Source organism: Mobula hypostoma, chromosome 1 (genome assembly GCF_963921235.1).
Source record: "Mobula hypostoma chromosome 1, sMobHyp1.1, whole genome shotgun sequence".
Classification (NCBI taxonomy): Eukaryota; Metazoa; Chordata; class Chondrichthyes; order Myliobatiformes; family Myliobatidae; genus Mobula; species Mobula hypostoma.
Genome location: NC_086097.1, coordinates 134515735 through 134537720, shown reverse-complemented (window position 1 = coordinate 134537720; position 21986 = coordinate 134515735). Strand labels below are relative to the sequence as shown.

Here is a 21986-nt window from a genome sequence, read left to right as displayed (position 1 = left end):
TTATGTAAAAAAAAATGTATAGTTTATAAAGCATAGAACAGAAGACCCATTGGTGCATGATGTTGTGCCAACATAATTAAACTAGTAACCAATTGCACAACTAAAATAATCAGTCTGCCTACACAAGGTCCATATCCATCCATTCTCTACATGTTCATGTGAAATGCCTCTATCATGCTTGCCTCCAGTATCACATCTGTGGGTAAAAAAATAACTTGCTATGCACAGCTCTTTTGAATTTGCCTTCCTTCACCTTAAATGCATGCCCTCAAGTATTTGACTGTGGGGTAAGATGGTGGCTGTCAACTCTGTCTATGCCTTTCATAATTTTACAAACTTCTATCGGGTCAGCCCTCAGCTATTGTAACTCTAGAGAAAACAACCCAAGTTTGTACAACCACTCTATGTTGCACCTCCTTTCCAGGCAGCATCCTGGTAAACCTCAACTGTATCCCTTCAGCAGCCTTCACATCCTTCCTATAAATGGTACAACCAGAATTGATTGTAATACTGATGCGGTATATCCAGAGTTTTATAAAGTTGCAATCTAATTTCCTGTCTCTTGAACTCAATACCTCAAAGACTGAAGCTTTTTCAAATCCAGATAGTGACTTGAAAAATTCTGGTGAAAGATTCCTCAAAGTCCTATTTTAAACTGATAAAATCACAATGGCTATTTTCTATAACGCTTTAAGGTTTCTGTTGCTATTTGATTATAAAACTCTTCATTTCTCAGCTTTGTCGGAATTACTTTTATTTCTATCATTCAGAATGTCTCAAAATGTTTTAAATGCAATACAGCATGTATATGTAGTCAGTTACTTCCAGTAAAAGAGAGGTAGAAGTTTGTCTAAAGCACATGCACAAAGCACACGATATAGTAAACCATGCATTTGTTGTCAGGAGAACCAAATTTTGGAAGTGGAGTTCAATCATCCATTCACTGCATTTAGATTCTTCTGCTATGTCTGTATCATTTCAATGTGCCATGTTGATCATATCCCAGCAGTTTGCACTGCAGTATATAGTCACAGATGTTTGCTATCCAGAAGCATGCTATTTTTGTAAAAATATTAACACACCATAAAGAATGAGTAAGATTGATAAGCCCAGCCTTGAGGCATGTGTTGCAACTTGAGCCCATTCAGGTATCGTTGTCCCACAACGTATTCCTAATTACTTCATGTCCTTTCTCCTTAGCATAAAGAATGGTAAGAGGAATATGAAGAGAGATATCCCTGTTTACTACATGATGTATTATAAATGATTGAACAAAATGTAATGCGCTTAGCTTAATTTATTCCATCACTAAAAAATATGATGTACCTGTGACTTAGGAAACTGAATCTCAAGCTGACTTGGAATGGAGTTTTATGCACTCAACTTCTTAATTTTCATTTAATTGTTCTTTCTACAGATTATAGCAAAGGAACAAGGTATCAGTCTAACTCTGTTGGGACTCCTCCTGCCTGATTTTGTCCAGCACCATCATCACACCCTGTACTCCATTTTTGTTTTAACTGAATGATCTTTATTTCTCATCTCTCTATGTTACATTACTCTTTTTATTTATTAGTCTAATCACTTTCATTTTTTGCACTTCAGTATATTAACTAGTTTCTGATCTTGATTTTCTTTTTAGATACTTCACCATTTTCCAAAATATGTTTAGTATTATTACTGCGATCCTGTTTAGGTGGCTGGAATGATGTCCTTGAAATTCCACTTTACTGCAGTTGAATGGCCTGTAACATTATACAAGATTATTATTGAAACATTTGCTAAACTGTGTGGGATAATCAAGACCATGTTCAGTCCTTTACTTTCTCAGTGATTATCTCATCTATTTCTTGGAGGTTGGTAAGATTTTACCTGTGTACCTTAGGTTATTTATCATATTCCACAGAAGATCTATGCTTCAGAAGAGTAAGTGGAATTAAGGGCATAATTCATTAAAATGTTCCAAAAATTTACCATCAGCTCATAGCCTTGATTTGTCGGAAAGTGATAGTTTCAGGATAAATATAGAAGTGATAAGCTGCAAGGGACAAATGTTAAGACATATTTGAGTGTACTGAGATGATTATTTGATCAGGTGTATTCTAAGACCAGCTATGTTATCCATATTCTTGGATAGGTAGCAAGTTTGATCAAAATGGGACAAAATAGGCCAAATCATGCTCTCAAACCTCTTAAAAGAGAGTTTCTGCTTTTGTCTTCAGAAGCTAAAGCTATGAAACACTGTAGTGTTGCTTTCTTGGCCCTGCTCCCTGATTCTGGGTGATGTGGTGTGCCATGGTAGCACAGCAGTTAACCATATAACCATATAACTATTACAGCACAGAAACAGGCCATCTCGGCCCTTCTAGTCCGTGCCAAACTCCTACTCTCACCTAGTCCCACCGACCTGCACTCAGCCCATAACCCTCCATTCCCTTTCTGTCCATATATCTATCCAATTTAACTTTAAATGACAACATCGAACCTGCCTCAACCACTTCTGCTGGAAGCTCGTTCCACACAGCTACCACTCTCTGAGTAAAAAAGTTCCCCCTCATGTTACCCCTAAACTTTTGCCCTTTAACTCTCAACCCATGTCCTCTCGTTTGAATCTCCCCCACTCTCAATGGAAAAAGCCTATCTGCGTCAACTCTATCAATCCCTCTTATAATTTTAAACACCTCTATCAAGTCCCCTCTCAACCTTCTACGCTCCAAAGAATAAAGACCTAACTTGTTCAACCTTTCTCTGTAACTTAGGAGATGAAACCCAGGCAACATTTTAGTAAACCTCCTCTGTACCCTCTCAATTTTATTGACATCTTTCCTATAATTCGGTGACCAGAACTGTACACAATACTCCAAATTTGGCCTTACTAATGCCCTATACAATTTCAACTTTACATCCCAACTCCTATACTCAATGCTCTGATTAATAAAGGCCAGCATACCAAAAGCTTTCTTCACCACCCTATCCACATGAGATTCCACCTTCAGGGAACTATGCATCATTATTCCTAGATCCCTCTGTTCTACAGCATTCTTCAATGCCCTACTATTTACCATGTATATCCTGACACTATTGCAGTTTGGGGTATTCAGAGTTCAGTTCCAGCGCCATCTGTAGGGAGTCTGACTGTCCTTCCCATGAAATGCATGGGTTTTCCCTGAGTGCTCTGGTTTCCTCCCACAGTCCAAAGATGAACTAGTAGGTTAATTGGTCATTGTAAATTGTCCCATGATCAGGTCATTGTTAGCATGGCTTGAAGGGCTGGAAGGACCTATTCCATGTTATGCCACGAAATAAATAAATAAAAAAAAGTTAATATCTTAGAGTAATGCAAATGCCTGCCAGATTGCTTCATACAGTGTCTTCCTACAATAGTAGCAACTGGAGCTCAGTTGTTTCCATCCAATGCTTGGTATTCCTGATTCTCAAATTGTCTGAATGACCTGAGTGCAAAGGGTCAGGTCGGTAAGAATTTTTGACAATTTGAGTAAAATGTTTCTTTTTAAACAACTTTTTATGAAAAAGTGTCCCAGTCAAAGCGACAAGCACTTCAAAAGTACTCAGCTGCAAATGATCATTGATGAAATAGCACTGTTCTTGTTGAACTGTGCATTAGAGTTTGTAAATATATTCAGCATTTTATCACAACATTAGGCAAGACTTTCTTTAGCAGTATGCAATTACTTGTATTTGTTTTATTGTCTAGATTGATGACCTGATGTCATTAAATGCCAAAATTAAATTAACTATTGAGAAAATATCAACATAGATAGACTTATTAACATAAAAACAAAAAGACGAATATGATGATCAAACCATTGAATAGGAAGAATTTAGACAGTGATGCATTACCTTCTGTGCTGAATAGAGCAGAACTCCAAATCCTTGAAGGTTGCTGATATTGTACAAAGTTCAAAGTAAGTTTATTATCAAAGTACATGTTTATCACCATATGCAACCCTGAGATTCATTTTTTGTCTGCATAGTCAATAAATCCAATAACCATATAGAAACAATGAAAGACTGCACCAACAGAGCGGGCAACCAGTGTGCAAAAGACAACAAACTATGCAACTAGAATAAGAAAGAAGAAAAAAATGATAACGATAATAAATAAATTAGCAGTAAATAGCCAGAACATGAGATGAAGTGTCCTTGAAAGTAAGTCCTTAGGTTGTGGGAACAGTTCAGTGATGGGGGAAGTGTAGCTGAATGAAGTTATCCCCTTTGGTTCAAGAGCCTGATGGTTGAGGCGTAATGACTGTTCCTAAGCCTGGTGGGGTGAATCCTGAGGCTCTTGTTGTGGCTCTGCTGCTTTCCTATGACAGTGCTATGTGTAGATGAGCTCAATGGTGGAGAGGGCTCTACCCGTAATGGACTGGGCTATATCCACTACTTTTTATAGGGTTTTCTGTTCAAGGGCATTGGTGTTTCCATACCAGGCTGTGATGCTCCGCACAGCTATAGAAGTTTGCCAGTCTTAGTTGCCGTGCTGAATCTTTGCATACTCTTAAGGAATTAGAGACACTTTCTTCACAATTGCACTTGTATGCTGGGCCCAGGACAGGTCCTCTGAAATGATAACTCTGAAGAATTTAAAGTTACTGACCCCCTCCACCTCTGATTCCCCCCCCCCAAGAGGATTGGCAAATAGACCTCCTGCTTCCTCTTCCTGTAATCAATAATCATATCCTTAGTCTGGCTGACTTTGAGTAAGAGGCTATTGTTGTGGTAGCACTTAGCTAATTTTTCAGTTTTCCTCCATATGCTGATTCGTCACCACCTTTGATGCTGACAACAGTGGTGTCATCAGCAAACATAAATATAGCATTGGGGCTATGCTTAGCCATGCAGTTGTAAGTGTAAAGCAAGTAGAGCAAGGGGCTAAACACCTAGCCTTTGGTAGACAGGTGCTGATGGAAATTGTAGAGGAGATGTTGTTGCTGAACCAAACGGACTGGAGTCTGCAAGTGAGGAAATCAAGGATCCAATTGCCCAAGGGAGTATTGAGGTAAAGGTCTTGGAGCTTATTGATTAGTTTTAAGGCTTTGATGGTATTGAATGCCGAGCTGTAGTCGATAAAGAGCATCCTGATGTATGCATCTTTGCTGCCCAGGATTGAGTGAAGAGCCAGTGAAATGGCATCTGCTGTGGACCTCTTGTGCCAGTAGGCAAACTGAAGCGGATTCAAGTTGCTTCTCAGACAGGAATTGGTATATTTCATCACCAACCACTCAAAACAATTTATCACAGTGGATGTAAGTGCTACTGGATGATAGTCATTGGGGCAGGTCATCAGATTATTCTTGGGCACTAGCATAATTGAAGCCTGTGTAACACAGGTGGTTACCTCAGAATGCTGAAGCGAGAGGTTAAATGTCTCAGTGACCGCTCCAGCCATTTGATCAAACTGGTCTATTTTATAAGACAATTGAATTTGTTACAATATCAACAGTTAGTCCTAAACACAGAATATTCTGCAGATGCTGGGGTCAAAGCAACACTCACGACAAGCTGGAGGAACTCAGCAGGTCGGGCAGCATCCGTGGAAATGTTGACTGATCATTTCCACGGATGCTGCCTGACCTGCTGAGTTCCTCCAGCTTGTTGTGAGTGCTGCTTCAACAGTTAGTCCTCTTGCTTTGGGCCTAATGACAACAAATTCAACACAAACATTATAAAGATTGTTGGGTATAAAAGTAAGCAAATCTTGACTTGTGTACAACCACCTGTAATGTGCTGTTGCAGTTCTCATCTGCTTGGCCTATGCACGCTTATTGTAAGTTGATGCAGAAATCATATCGTTCTATAGGATTTAAAGCTTAAGTCAATGGATATAGTTGTCAAGGGAAGTATTTACATAGCCATGTGGAGGTATTTACCCTTTCTGGCGCAAGCTTTGATATCCTAATGGGATATATTCAGTCAAACTGAGATTAGTGCTATATAAGAGAAGGTTGACCATCGAACAATGCAGAAGATCAGACATAGTAGAAAACAACTCAGACAGGAAAAGGAAAGTGATATTGAAAAGTATGTTAGGCAATATGTGGACCAATGAGAATTACTTTTGGTACTAAAAGGATAAGTGAGTGGAATGATGAGGAAATATTTTACTTGTACAGCTATGTGCATTTTATTGTGTGTTGTAGCTTTTGGAAGAAATAGATAGCGAGGAATTACAAGCAAGTTAAATTGTAAAGGAGTTCAAACTTTGGCTAGGATACACTTATCTGTATAGAATTTAAAAATTTGCTCTTCACAGTAGCTTCAAACTTAACATTACATGAACTATTGTCAAACATGTGTCCATGTTTAGTTGTACACCAAACTAAATAAAGACACTAAATGTTACATGAAAGCTCTCTCCACCACCATTCATCACCCCAACGTACCTGCTGCACAAAAGCATAATACAAAGAAAATTGCTTTCCAACAAATAATTAGATCATAAATGACATTTTTATCAAAAAGAAGATACACCAGTTTTTCTTTGAATTACTTTTTAAGTGTCTTTGTTTTATAGTTTGAAGAATCTTTGTTTTAGCCAAGCCTCTTTCTAATATATGCGAGTCATCTTTTTGAGTTCACATTTGCAGCCTCACTGTGTGTATAATATTACATGAAAGACAGATGGTTTAACATAATTAGAAGCAAAAATGAAGTTTGTTTTACAGCTGTGTTATAATATTAAGGTAAACGTATAAAGATGTATAACAATGGTTTATCCAAAGAGCATCTTTAATATAACAAAATTTCTACACATGTTTCAATAACCACAGGTGACCAACAACACCACAGGAGTGGGGTGGGTAGGTTTGAACTACATATTGGAGGAAGAGAAATGGAGAGATTCAAGAATGAATTTCTAAAGCTTAGGGCCTTGACAGCTGAAAGCATGACCATAAGCAGTAAGTAATTAAATATAGAATTGATTAAGCAATTAAATCTAGATTGGAAGCATGCCATTGCCTTGAAAAGTTATAAGACTGGAGGAAATTACAGAAACTGGGAGGCAAGGCTGTGGAGGGACTGGAAAAGAATGATGAGAACATGTCCTCAATACTGCTGGTCAGAATAATACAAAAGATCTCTTGTTTATCATGTAAGATTATCATTGGCTCCCTCAGAACAGCTCATCAATGGATGTTAATCTCTAAAGTACCCTGTGTGTGATTCGGGAACATGCCTGTCCTACCATGTAAAGTCAGCTCTGGCACGCTGGGTGGATGAGGTCTACAGGAAGATCCAATGGCCAGGAAGAAGGCTGTACAACTCTCCATGGAGAGTGAAGTGCATGACAGGGCACAGAAGAAGTCATGATCATCCACTGCAACCAAGACTCCAGTTGTGACGCTTGTTTCATACTACTGGACTCGGACTCCTGAGTTTGAGGGAGTGGAAGTGTCCTGGTGCAATGGCTTTTTCACTCTAAAAACAATCCTGCACAGTTTCCCTGTTATCGTTGGACAAGACGGACAACCACCACCCTGTGATGCAACAAGCTGACACCAACAAGTAGCAGTAGAGGTACCTTCAGACCTTTCACATGAGCGAAGTGGAACATTATGTAAGAGAAGAGATGTTAAATGAGGACCTCATTTACTCTCTCTGTATTGCTGGAAGTTTAATAGATTAATGGCACTATGTTTCAAACCACCTCTTGAATAATTCCATGGACTGAAGATGAATTTTTAACAAACAGTCCATCCAGGAGTGAGGCAACACTTCACCTACAAATCTGCTGGGGTCACCTATTGTGTCCGCTGCTCCCGATGCTGCCTCCTCTACATTGGTGAGACCCATTGTAAATTAGGGGACTGCATCATCGAGCACCTCCACACCATCCACCACAAGCGGGACTTCTTGGTGGCCAAACACTTCAATTCTGGTTCCCATTCCTGTTCTGATGGGTCTGTCTTGGCGCAAGAGGAGGCCACCCTCAGTGTGGAGGAGCAATGCCTTATATTCCATCTGGGAACTCTCCAACCCAATGGCATGATTAACGATTTCTCCTTCTGGTGACCAAATTTAACCCCCTCCCCTCTTCTCTGTTCTCCACTTTAATCTTTCATTTTTTATCAGCTGCCTATTACTTCACCTGTGTCCCCTTCCCTTTCTCCTATTGTCTACTCTTCTCTCTTATCAGGTTCTTTCTTCTCCACCCTTGACCTTTCTCACCCACCTGGCTTCACCTATCACCTTCCAGCCTCTTTCCCTCCACCCACCTTTTTATTCTGGCATCTTCCCCCTCCCTTCTCAGTCCTGAGGAAGGGTTTCGGCCTGAAATGTCGACTGTTTGTCCTTTCCCATAGGTGCTGCCTGACTTGCTGAATTCACCAGTGTTTTGTTTTGTGTCTGTTGCTTTAGATTTTCAGCATCTGCAGACTTTCTCATGTTTATGAATTTTTACTCTTCTGTTTTTTAAATCACTGCAGAAAATAATGTAATATTTAATTACGTTTGTATTTTGCATTCTCAATCAATTCATTTATATAGTATCAATGAATTATCAGTAGTTTGGCTATATTTATCTTCTTGGAAGAAAGAGAAGCGTTTACAGATTCTTCTTTTTATCATTTCAGACTGCAGTTTTTTTTTGCTTTGTGATTTCCTTGAGAATTTTTTAAAGAATTTGGAGGATTTTTGCATCAATAACGTGTATATATAATCAAAATATTTGGGTGCTGGGTGTGGGAGGCAGCTGCAAGATAGAGGATAGGCAAAAATATTATGGATGGTCTGAATTTTATGGAGGATAGCATCAGAGAGATGTGGGTGTTGTGTGTTTGAATAGTCTGGTCGGGAGAAACTGGTAAGGATGAGGATTTCAAAAGCACATCGTTGGAGTAGACATTGATGAGTATAGCCAAATCCCATTTTTCCAGAAATTTTCATGTAGATATCAATGGAAAATACTTCTTCAGAAATAGATGAAATAAGATATATTGATAGAAAATCCAGCATTATAGTTTAATTTGCATTATGTCATTTATTATAAAATGCATATTTTTATTATTGCATAATTTAGAAATGAATAATATTGTGAACATTTGTGACTTACTGTGCTTTGGAACAGATCAGTGGCAGAAGATGCATTTGGGAAGCTTTTAAAGTCCAACAACAGGCAACTTAGAAAGCCAAAAGAAGGGAAAAGATGAAGTATGAGGGCAAATTAACCAATAATATAAAGCAGGATACCAAAAGTTTTTTTTTCAGTTATATGAAGAGTAAAAGGGAAGTGAGAGTTGATATTGGACCACTGGAAAATGATGCTGGTGAGGTAGTGATTGGGGACAGAGAAATGGCAGATGAACTTAGTGTACTTTGCAACTGTCTTTACTGTGGAAGACAATTAGCCCTTCCCAGCGCTACCCTTCCCTCACCCCTGCCGTATGAACTGTTTAGGTCCTACCGCCCCCCACACGTAGTTCAGCTGTGGCTAATGTGGATGAACTGAACACACTGATGAGGGAGAGGGAGAAGTGGAGAGTCCGTCATCGTGCCTAACGCCTGCCCCCTAGGCCTGAGTCAACGTAGTAGTAGTAGTAGTTGTTCAGTGGATTAAAAGTGCTCATGATTCATTTGAGTTCAGCTTCTCAAAGTTTTAGTGATCTCTATGTTGGGCATCAGTTAAAAGCGATTCCTGGCATCCAGCAGCAATGTCATCAAGCTAATTGAGCAACCCAGAGGATTTGCAGCGATCTGAAACAAGAAAGGAAATAACACAATTTAAAACAAAATAAAACACTAAATGAAAGTTGGAACATCAGAACTAAAGAAGAAATTAACAAAATTGTTCTTTGTCATTCTCTTTCAGATGGGCTTTTGTTATGAAGAAACATCTCAGCACCCATTTATTGGGCAAACACGGCATTGGAACACCAAAAGAAAGGTAGGAGAAATGGGCAATAATATTGATCTAATGTTCTTTTTATGCTGAAACTTCTGATCTTTATTCTGATATAATTCACAAAGTGGAATGCAACTTAATTTAATTTCAACAACTCTGTTTATGTATTTTGACTGAACATAACAGGTCTGCTGATGTTATATATCGTGCACCAAATTCCTGGCTTGGGTATTTTAGCAGTTTAATTTGTGTTTGATCTCCAACATAGAGGGAGTCACTTTAACCCAGATCACTGGGTGGAAAACCCATAGCACATATTTTACATCCAGTCCTCATTACCTTTCATTGACCTCACTGATACTTCATAGCTTGTTTCAAAATCCAGGATTTGTAGATGCGTTAAATTCTACGTCAAGTTGTAACTTGACTTCAGTGGAGAGTAAAATAAGGCAGACTGCAGAGCCCATGTCATGCACAATTCTGTCACATACCTGACAGGCAAATTAAATTAAAATTTCCCCAGAGTAGTCATCCATGGACATTATATGCAACTTAAAATGTAAACCACATTTACAGTCAAGCTAGACTTTGTGGCTACAATAACCAGTAACTTACATAGAATTCCCTTTATAATCCTACCAACAGCACTAATATGCACTTAATTTAACTATCCTGTAGTTGCAAGCTGTCAACTGGCTGTTTGGTTAATGTAGCTTCAAATGTAGGCAAGTGGTTCATTATTCTTTGCATTTGTAACTTTTCTTTTGAACTAAAAGTACAGCTAGTCTCTATTTTCTTCTGCTATAGATTAAGATTAAAATAATTTCTTATGAAATCCTGTTTTTCATTAAGAAGAAGCCTATCCATTTGCATTTATATAATTAATTGTTAATGATTTACCAAGTGTGATATTCTAGAGAATTTTAACGGTGAAGAAGTTTTCGCTGGTTGTCACTATTTTAGAAAACCCTTCTGATGGAAATCTTACTTAATATATTTATATTGCTCTGGAATGATGATGTATAGTGAAATAGAAGTTCAACAAAAGAGAAGGTGCAAGTAGTATTTTCTTTTATAGACTGATTTCGTTGAGTTGTTAAGTGTTTTGGTGTTCACTGAAGTTTTTACAGATATTTGGAATATAATGGTCTTCAAGTTGCAGAGACCAACATCACCTTCTGATAAAGTAAAAAAAAGAAGATATTTGACATGCTTGAGCTACTTCTGACATGCTTGAGCTACTTCTGACATGCATTTATGTTGCACAGACCCCCCATTCAAGAGATCAGTATGTTTATTTATTTCTGTAGTGTTACATGTGAATTACAAGCTGCATTTGTGGTCTTTATGTGATTCTATAACTGTGAATCAGGACAGAGATGCAAAAAGTTTTCAGTGGTATCAGTGGCGAGAATTAGAATTTTTGCACTGGTCGAGCATCCTTTAGAACAGGGGTTCCCAGCCTGGGGTCCATAGACTCCTTGCTTAATGGTATTGGTCCATAGCTTGAAAAGGGTTGGGAACCCCTGCTTTAGAAGTATGCTAAATCTCTATTAGCTCAGTCTTCCTGCTTAAGAGCTGCCCATTCCTTGCAATTCATGCTTCATATTTGTATAGAGCCCCAGCACCTACAGTTTTCTCAACTCTGAATATATCCTCTTTACTAAATCATCCCAATAATTTTGTAGAAGGCATGTCCCAGTCAGGGAGTTCAATGTTAACAATAGCATGTGAGACTGCTCCTTTATGGTAGGCTGTGTTTTTTCATTGCCGGTTCAGGTTCCACATCGACTGAGTCCGATTCTTAATTCAGATCCTCCTGTTAAGTGATTGTGCACATGGTCATTTTGAAGAGAACTTCTATTAAACTGAATTTATTAGGTCAATCAATTAAAGTTCTTTTTGGTATGTTGCATGGCTAAGTTAATTTTTCATGCTGCAAATGGGAGTCATCACATTGTAGAAAATCTGCAGAGATGGCCTATGGCTAGAACACAATCCATTTGATTAGATAAAGCTGGCGTCATGGCCTTTTGTGATCTGTAAGTTGCAAGGCTGATATGTGCTCAGTTTCTAATATGCATTCTTGGTAGTAGACACAAATCTAGGATGTCTTTGTATCCATGGTGAGAAACCTCCAGGAGGTGACATTGGGCCTGCTTTCTGACATATATCAGAATCAGATTTATTTTCACTAACATAAGTTGTTAGTAGTTTTGTGGCAGCAGTACAGTGCAAGCATAACAAATTTATAGTGATCTGCATATTGACTCCCACAGGTGCCACATTATCTACTATAACTGTAGTTGATTATATGATAAATTTTCTTCAAAATTCTTTTAAAATATTAGATAGTTGTTTAAAATAGGTATTCAGTGAGATGTTAAATGCTTATCTTAGCTTTAATATATAAAATTAAGTGAATTCAGTTCGTTTCTGGGATTAGACAGTAGAAAATATGGAGAAAAAGCTTCAGAAAGCATAAATAATTTTTGTTGTGTGTGCAATCTGTTTTTAAAATTTATTTGCCTCCTTTCTTGTCTTTCAAAGAATAGTTTTCAACAAATCAAGTATTTCAGTTCCTAATATTTATTAAACCATATTGTTTAGGTGAAGAGTTGTTGACATCATAATTTTATTTGTTAACACAATGGGCATTACACTTAAGTTGGTTTAAGTTGAGATGCTGAGATGCAGCCCTTTGAATGGGATTCTATTTACCTTCTCAAATTGGTATCCAGGGTTTTTTTTCCCTCCAGTCCTACTGAAGGGCCTTGGCCCGAAATGTTGACTGTACCCTTTTCCATAGATGCTGCCTGGCCTGCTGAGTTCCTCCAGCATTTTGTGTGTGTTGCTTGGTATCCAAGGGTACTATTTCGAAGAAGAGCAGAGAAGCTCTACCCAGCAACTTGGATTACCTAAGAAAATAAATCCAATTGGTTACCACAACTCTCTTTGAAAGTACTTGCTTTGTGCAAAGCATATAGCACATTCTTATCATTACAGTGGAGAGCACACTTTTAAAAGTACACTCAGTGGCAGTTTATTAGGTACACCTGTACACCTGTACACCTTCACGTTAATACAAATATCTAACCAGCCAATCACGTAGAAGCAGCTCGGTGCATAAAAGCTTGCAGACTTGATCAAAAGGTTCAGCTGATGTTCATAACAAACATCAAAGTGACTTTGACCATGGAATGATTGTTGGTGTCAGACAGGGTGGGTTGAGTATCTCAGGAACTCTGAGGGTGTTCTGTGGGTGTAAACATCTTGTTAAAGGGCAAGGTTAGAGGAGAATTGCTATACTGGTTCAAGCTGACAGGAAGGAGACAGTAACTCAGATAACCCCGCATTGCAACAGAGGGGTATAGGAGAGCATCTCTGAATGCACAGCACATTGAACCTTGAACCTTGAAGTGGATGGGCTACAGCAGCTTAAGTCCATGAACATACACTCGGTGGCTACTTTAATAGGAACAGGAGGTACTTGATTAAAGTGCTGTAGTAAAGCAAGTTTCTTTCTATTTTTAATTAATATTAATTGCTGAGCAATAGAATATTTTAGGTTGGTTGATGAAGGATGTTTTTATTTTGATATATTGTCTCAAGTTCCTTTTATTATACTTCAATATAGTTTCAGTCCAATCATTTCAGCTGGTGATGTCACAAGTAGCTGTTGAGTGGATACTAACAGCTTCTTCTGTGGGATATACTTTGAACCACTTCCTCCATCCATCGTCTTTGAACGACGAAGGATGGAATATTAAGCTATCATCCAAGTAATTGTGTTCCTGTTGTGGACAGATGAAATCTGACTTTGAAAGCAGACCCTTTTCATCTGTTTTTGATGCAAAATTAAAAATGAATACTAATTTGCACGCTGGTTATATATGTGGGTGGTCCACAGCTGTCTGTAAATATTTCAAATACAAACTGGGGTAAGTCTCCAGTCTGTTAAAGTTCTCACTAAATTATACAGAGATTTATTTAATTCCAAGTCAACAGTCCAATAAAAATACCAAATGTTTAAATCCAGGAATTTCCTGAATGATAAGTTATAGTTTTAAGTTATGGTACAGCATTCTTTCTGAACCAAAATAATCCATAAGCAAATGTGGGTAAACAACAAAAACAAAATCTAGTATTACTGGAGGCGTATCTTCTTTTTAACCCTAACCTCCCATAAAATACTTAAAGGGCATGGCTGCACAGTGTTAGAATAGATTGTTCTTAAACTTAAAGCTGGTATGGAACTATATAGCCGCCAATTGCAAATTATGAGCTAATTCTGATATGCTTCCCCAAACTATGTTCTTCATTTTGCAACCCGTACCACATGGTCAATGCATGCTTTTAAAGTCACTTGTTTTAAGATGTGAGTACCTCCATAGGAATTAAAGTAATACATTTTTGCAATATTAGTTTTGAAATAACTGTAGATTAGCCATACCTGCTAGTGTAATCTAAACCACATTAGATGCTATTAGCTGGCATCATAAAAATGCAGATTTAAAGATTGTTTCCTTAAATTGAATTACAATTCTTACTAAACTACTGAAACTGGTGTCATCATCTTCTGCCAGTCCTTGAGACAGAATTTATCTCATCATTAATTAACATTCATATTTCTTCATTTACTGCTGTTAATTAGAATAAGGTCATTTGGGAGGGCTTATTAAGTGGAACAAATTCAGCAAATGTTAAGAAACTACTGGTGCCAGAGGTTCAGCAAGTTTGACAAAGCCTGCTAGGTGATTGATAACTGCACCAGTTTGAAATCCAGACCTCAAGGAATGCAATGGTAACTGGGGACGAGGAAAAGCAATTGCAAACATATGCTTGCTTGTAGGCAGGGAAGAGATAGATTACAGTGCATGTAGTGTCAGAAGGCTTTTTTATCATGAATTCCACCTCTCTTCTCACCTGTTATTTTTAGAACATTGGATCTGTTTGTCAAAAGATGAAGTTTGAATAGATTCAGTCTGCGTGGCCTTCAAAAAGCTCAAAAGCTGAAAGCTCTCTGATATGTGAAGTGACACTGTTTTATATTAACATAATCTAAAAAGACAGAATTGGTTTGCTTGTCGTTAAAATAACAGCTGTTTGCTCTGGCTGACATCGTTGCCAAATTTCAATTTAGCGGCAACTGATATCTAAGTCTCGTTGTGTGTGACCTGCCTCAGTTTGGCAAGCAGTGAATGGTAACTCTGGGTTGATGATAAACTCCAGCAGATGACAGCTTGTCGACAGAGAGACTGAAACTGAATCTGAAAATCTTATAATTTGACACATCTGGTACTGAATTGTGTGCAGACTTCTAAGATTTACATTTGTATTCCAGCGGTGTAAGTATGTGTAATCTATTAAATAGCAACTCATTTCTTTAAAGAAAATTTCTATTTACTTGTACCCAGTCCTGTTCGCCTGGTACCACTCTGCTTGCTGATCTGCATTGATTCTCAGATAAAATTTTCATTCCCCATCGTTTTGCCCCCCTGAATCTATAATATCTTCTAGTCCACTGAGGCATCAGTGGTCATCTAATTCTGGCCTGTTGATCATCCACAACTTTTATCACTTGGCCGTTGGCATCCTACCTTCAATTCCAAGAACCCCAGTTTTGGATTCCTTTCTCAAACCTCTGTTCTAACATCCTGAGCTGGCTTGATGCCAGTTTCTGTCTGAAAATGCACTTGTGAAGTGTCTGGGGAGGTTTATTCTGTTAAGGGTATGACGTAAATGGAAATTGTTGATTAACTTGGTGGAACCTGGTAAATATGCCAAAAGTATCCAAACTATTTTGCTGTATCTAGGGAGTATGTATATTAAATTTATTTTGTCTTTTGAAATCTATTTGTGTTGATGTTACACAAGGTAAGTTATAAGTCAAAGCAGCATCGCTCCTGAACTCGACTAGAAGCTTGTTAATTGATGTGCCAAGAAGGAATTTAAATGATACCCATGTATTAAAACCTCCCTCTGATGCATTGTTCATCACTATTGATTTATAGGTGTTTATAATTTATGTTCACTGTAAAAACAATAGTGATTCTCATGTTATCTGGCAATAAATTCATTCTTTAAGTCATCTCTGAAGGTGGAGCAGTGTTAGATTAATCAAAAACTCATTGAGAAGAAAATGAGTATTCCTTATTTTTTCCTGAGAATTGCATTGCAATGCACTTAAAGTTGTGTAGAATATCAGTGAATAAAATTATTCTTCTCTATGCTAGGAAAATAATGAATTGTCTTTGGAACTCCATCATGACAGGAACAGTGTCATAGATGCAAATCACTTGCTTTTTTCTTGTTTTGCATTATTTTCACTTATTTTCCTTCCTTCTATTATCCTCTGCTCCAGACCTTTGACTAACTTTGTAATTCAGGTTGGCAATGGTTGAAGCAGACAATGTTGCCACATTTTCTGAGTTTGTGCATACCAAATTAGGGTTGTAGGTAACACAGGAAATAGTGACAAAAGACCAGATAACATTAATAATCTCATTATATGGGCTTTAATTGGAAAATTAATTTCAAAGTAGGTAAATATAACGTGATGCACTTTAGTAAGATGCTTAGCTCCTTGGTTATTAAGATGGGATTAAAAAAAATAAACAAGAAGGAGTTTGTACTTGTATTGCATCTTTGATAACCAAAGGATATTGCATCTAGAAATTACTTGGAAATATAATCACTGTTGCATTATATGAAATATAGCTACCAGTTTGCCGACTGTAAGCTTATATAAAATACAAAGCTTATACATCTGTTGATGACTAATTTATTTGTTTTTAATTATTGGGTGGGAGGTGAATATCAGGTGGAATATTCAGGAAGGAATGCCATGTGATCTTTTACCTCAGGGAGAGTAGACTGGGCTTTAGTTGTACAGTTTATTTAAAAGATCACATCTCTGGCAATGCAGCATTGCTTCAGAACTCCACCACCACCACCATGTGTCAACCAATTTGAATCTGTGTTCCAGAAGATTTACCCCTCTGGTGAAAATAAATTCAGTGTCTGGGTCTAGGTTACAGATATGCAAATATGCAGCCCCTCCCATCCTTGTGCCTTCTATGTACTGATTAAGGAAACTTTCCTGAACACATTTGACAAACTTTAAACCATCTAGTTTTTTTTTACAGTATGGGAGTCTCAGTCAATATGTGGAAAGTTAAAATCACCTGCTATCACAACCTTGTGTTTCTCGCAACAGTCTGCGATCTCACCGCAAATTTACTCCTCTAAATCCTGTGCACTGTTGGGTGCTCTATAATTCCATTAACGTGGTCATACCTTTCTTATTCCTCAGTTCTACCCATAAAGTCTCACTAAATGAACTCTCCAGTCTGTCCTGTCAAGTACTGTTGTGACTAGTGATGCCACCCCTTCCCATTTAATCCATTTCACTCTATCACATCTAAAACAACTGAACCCTGGAACACTGAGCTGCCAGTCCTGCTCCTCCTGAAATCGTGCCTCACTAATGGCTACAATGTCATAATTTCATGTGCTGATCCATGCCCTTAGCTCACCTGTCTCTCTACAATACTCCTTACGTTGAAATATACGCAGCTCAGAACATTAGTCCCACCATGCTCAACTTTTTGATTCCTGACTTTGTATGTAGGCTTAACAACATCTTTCTCTACAACCACTCCATTATCTGTTTGAGTGCTCTGGTTCCCAACCCTCTGCAACTCTAGTTTAAAACCCCCTCCCCACTGTGCAGGACTAGCAAACCTTCTCACAAGGATATTCATCCTTTCTAGTTCAGGTGCAAACTGTCCATTCCGTATAGGTCCCACCTTCCCTGCAAGGTAACTTAACGATCAAAAATCTGAAGCCCTCCCTCCTGCATCATCTCCTTAGCCTTGTGTTAAACTGTATGATCCTCCTATTTCCAGCCTCATTAGCATTTGCGGGAGAACGTCGACTCAAACCATGAGAGGCCTGTGTCGGGCATTTTCATGTCTTACAAGGCGCAGATTGGAAGTCTGTGTGGGGCGCCACTCCGCTCACAGACTAGAACGATGTGTGATTAAGTGCCTTGCTCAAGGGCACAAACACGCTGCCACAGCTGAGGCTCGAACTAGTGACCTTGAGGTAACTAGACGAACACCTTAACCACTTGGCCATGTGCCCAACACTGGCATGTGGCATGGGTAGGAATCCTGAGATCACAACCCTGGAGGTCTTGTCCTTTAACTTAACACCTAACACCCAGATCTCACTTTGCAGAACCTGTCACCCTTCCTGTCCATATTATTGATACCAACATGGAACACGACTTCTGTCTGCTCATCCTCCCACTTGAGAATACTGTGGACTTGATCCGAGTTATCCCTGACCCTGGCGTCCGGGAAAGCATATCATCTGCGAATCTCGTTCTCAACCACAGAACCACCTTTCTGTTTCCCTAACCAACAAATTCCCTATCACTACAGCTCGCCTCTTCTCCCCCTCAGTGCCAGAGATCTGACTGCTGTGGCTTTCCTCTGCTAGGTCATCCCGCCCACCCCCATAGCAGTATACCTGTTGTTGAGGGGAATGGGCATGGGGTACTGTGCACTGGCTGCCTCTCCCATTTCCCCCTCCTGACAGTTACCCAGTTACCTGTCTCCCACACCATGGATGTAACTAGCTCCCTGTATGCCCTGTCTATTGACCCCACAGCCACCCGAGTGATCTGGAGGTCATCCAGTTCCAGCTCCAACTCCTTACCATGGTCTGTTAGAAGCTGCATCTGAATGCCCTTCTTACAGGTCTAGTTCTTACAGGCACTGGAGATTTCCCAGCCTTCTCACATCCTGCAAGAGGAGTGTTCCACTATCCTGCATCTCCACTGTTCTAAATGTGTAATAAGAAAGAGAGAGAATAAATAATGGGAAAAAAATCTGTCTACGGTCTACACCATACCTCATGAAAGACTCGATGAAGCAAAGCATCAATTCCTCACTCCGGCACTGGCTCACTGGGACAATGGCTGCTCAGATCATGGCCGCTCTGCTTAAACCTAACTTCTTTTTTATTGGATCTCGCCAAGTGCCTAATTATGTGCAATCCAATGTCTCCTTGGGAACTGTGGCACACAAAATATGCCGACTTCCCCGCTCACTTGGTTTAAACTCTTTCTCTCTGTACGCAGAGGTCATATCCCTTTGGGAAGAATGCATAGGCTGAGGCTCTTGAGTAAAGTCTGAGGATTGACTTATTAGAACTCTTTAAAATGACAGTTTTGATGAAATAGATACACAGAAGATGTTTCCAATTGCAGGAGATTAATCGAGAGGCCAAAAATATAAGACAGTCATTGATAAATACATTTAGGAATTCTGGAAGAGAAACTTCTTAACTTAAGGAGAGGCAAGAATATTTAACAAGCTATCTTAAATGCAATTGAGGCAAATAACATGGTGTAAGAAATTGAAGGATTCACTTAGAGCGTGAGGTGAAGGAGAGTTGAAAGGAAGTTTGAGTGAGTTTAACAATGGCATGGACTATTTGGACCAAATATTTCTATGCTGTAAACTCTGTCGTGGAATGCCTTAAATTCTTTTCACATTATATACCCTTGCTAACTTTAATGTGGAATTGAACCTGGTTAGTTTCATTCATTCCTATTCAAATGTAAAAGTCTAAAACGTGAAATGAGGTCAGAACTACCGATTTGTAATATATTTGAATAAATTGACAGAGGTCCACATTATTCTGTCCATGCATTGGAAACCCAAGTAAACTTTCCTGTGTTTACATGGATGTAAGTATCTGCATGCGTTTACATGGGAGTCTGTGTATATTTACCTCCTACATTTACACACTTAGTCCAGCGGTTGTGGAGCATATAGATCCCTTCTTTGTAGAATTCGGCGTCTTGGACCTCCAGAAAGTGGTCCAGAGCAGGGGTGATTGATAAGTTTGTGGCCTAAGGTAGAAGGAGATGAGTTATACAGCTCTGGTTACATGCACATGCAGTTCAACTCTTTGAGTGATTATGCAGAAAGTTTGAGGTTAATAACTCATCAGGGGTGATTGATAAATTTGTGGCCTAAGGTAGAAGATGAGTTATTAACTTCAAACTTTCTGCATAATCACTGAAAGAGTTGAACTGCATGTGCATGAAACGAGAGCTGTATAACTCATCTCTTCTACCTTAGGCCACAAACTTATCAATCACCCCTCGTACATATATCTTCTATATCTGTATAGTTTGATTAGGTTTTTGCAGGATTCAAAAGTAGAAAAGCAAATCCCTTCACAAACGCTTTCATTCCAGTTACAGGGCACTGTTTTAACTTTATTTTGTTGCTTTCAACATTAATAATCCTAATTTTCCCCCCTTAAAACTGGTCTTTGAAGTGATTTGCTTGCACTCTATCCAGAAAGCTGAGATAGTTATTTCTTACGTTATTTAGGGAAAAGAAAATCTTTTCACAATTGAAAATGTCAGCATTGATTTACCATAATACTAAGCATGAGTAAAAGCCGTTGGATATTATCCTCCTCACCCCACTCAAAACCACCCTGCTGAGGATCTGAGTGTGACATTTTGATTAGGTCATCAATCCTTACTGTTAACAGCATTTTTCCTGAACACCTGGGTTGCCAGGTCACATCTGGCTTTCAGCTACTGTTGTTTCAATAACCTAACATATATTTTGCAATAGTGATGCACATTAGACTGAAGACAAATTAAAAGTTTATTTTAAGCCGTAATTATTTATTTATAATTATATTGTCAGTATAACAGAGAAAGAGTCCATTTGGCCCAACAGATTGGTTCTTCATATTTATTTTTCATATGGGGCACTTCCCACATTTTTTTCAGCTCACCCTTTTAAATTATCATTCTGGCTCTATCTGTGTTGTCCGTCTTCCTAAATACAGGTCAGATATTGCTGTTGTACATCTTTTATGAACTAGGCAAGAGAACCCTGTCAATATTGTGCATTGGTATCAGGAGCTGCACACATGATGTTGGAGGAACTCGAGTCAGGCAACATCTGTGAAGAGAAATGGACAGTTGGTGTTTCAGGTTGAGATCCTTCATGAAGTCTAAATCTAGGGTCTCACCCTAAAATGTCGAGTGCCTGTTTCCTTCTGTAATTCCTGCCTGATCCACCAGAGTCTGTGTAACTCCAGATTCTAGAACTTGCAATCTCTTGAATCCCTACCAGGACTTGATGAAGTATTTTAGCACGTAGTACGTGATAGTATGGTAATGATGGAACAAAGGAATGTGAGTGAAGCCAGTTGGAATCTGTCAGGAATCGTTTGTGATATCATTTGAAACATTATTGAATTGGTAAATTATTATTGTCACATGTGTGAGGTGCAGTGAAAAACCTGTCTTGCATATTTTCAATACAGATTAATTGATTACATTGCATTGAGGTAGTACAAGGGAAAATAATAACAGGGTGCAGAATAAAGTATTGCAGAATTGAGAAAATGTCATGGTATTGAACTACGTGCCTGTGATGCTGCTGCAAGGTTTTTGTTGCACCTGTACATGTAGCTACATGTACATATGACAATAAACTCAACTTTGACTTTGGATAATAATTTTTCTTGTAAATCCAGAGAATTTAAAGTGATTGTGATCACTGCCCACGGGAAAAAAATACTCAAAGGAGGAAAACAAAGCAGATTACGACAGGCAGGCACAGATATTCATCTGCAGTTGGTAATAATAAATGCGCTCTCATAGCATTGGTGCTTTGCCTTCAAAACTCATCCCAATGACTTTGAGTCTTGGAATTAGATTACATATTGTTGACGCATCTGGTTGACATATACAATAATCAACTTGCTCTGAATTTCCGGTAATGTGTTAATATGAATTGAAAAGGAAAATCATACTCGAGTTGTATATTGGAGATTCTGTAGGAAATATCAGATGTGGTGAGCACAAGAGAAACACTGGTTATAATGTATATTCAGAGCTTAGTGAAGGTTTTGACATCTTGTCACTTTACAGTATGATTCACGGGGGTGGAAGACATGGAATAAGAATGCAGATTTTGAAGTGGTTTAGATAAATCAGAAGCAGTTGTCTATTGTTCCATGCAAATGATGAACATTGCGAGAACTCCAGGTTATCAGTGATTTGTAAATGATA

The 21986-nt window shown here is 38.6% G+C and overlaps 1 protein-coding gene across 3 annotated transcripts in view; it reads left to right on the top strand.

Annotated features, from left to right (window-relative positions):
- The window catches only part of znf407 (zinc finger protein 407), a 509138-nt gene that overhangs the window by 236733 nt on the left and 250419 nt on the right, over nt 1-21986 (top strand). For all 3 annotated transcript variants that reach the window (XM_063056048.1, XM_063056031.1, XM_063056041.1), the window contains exon 4: nt 9830-9904. In XM_063056048.1, the coding sequence (XP_062912118.1) occupies nt 9830-9904 (75 nt within the window). The remainder of the gene's footprint in view (nt 1-9829; nt 9905-21986) is intronic.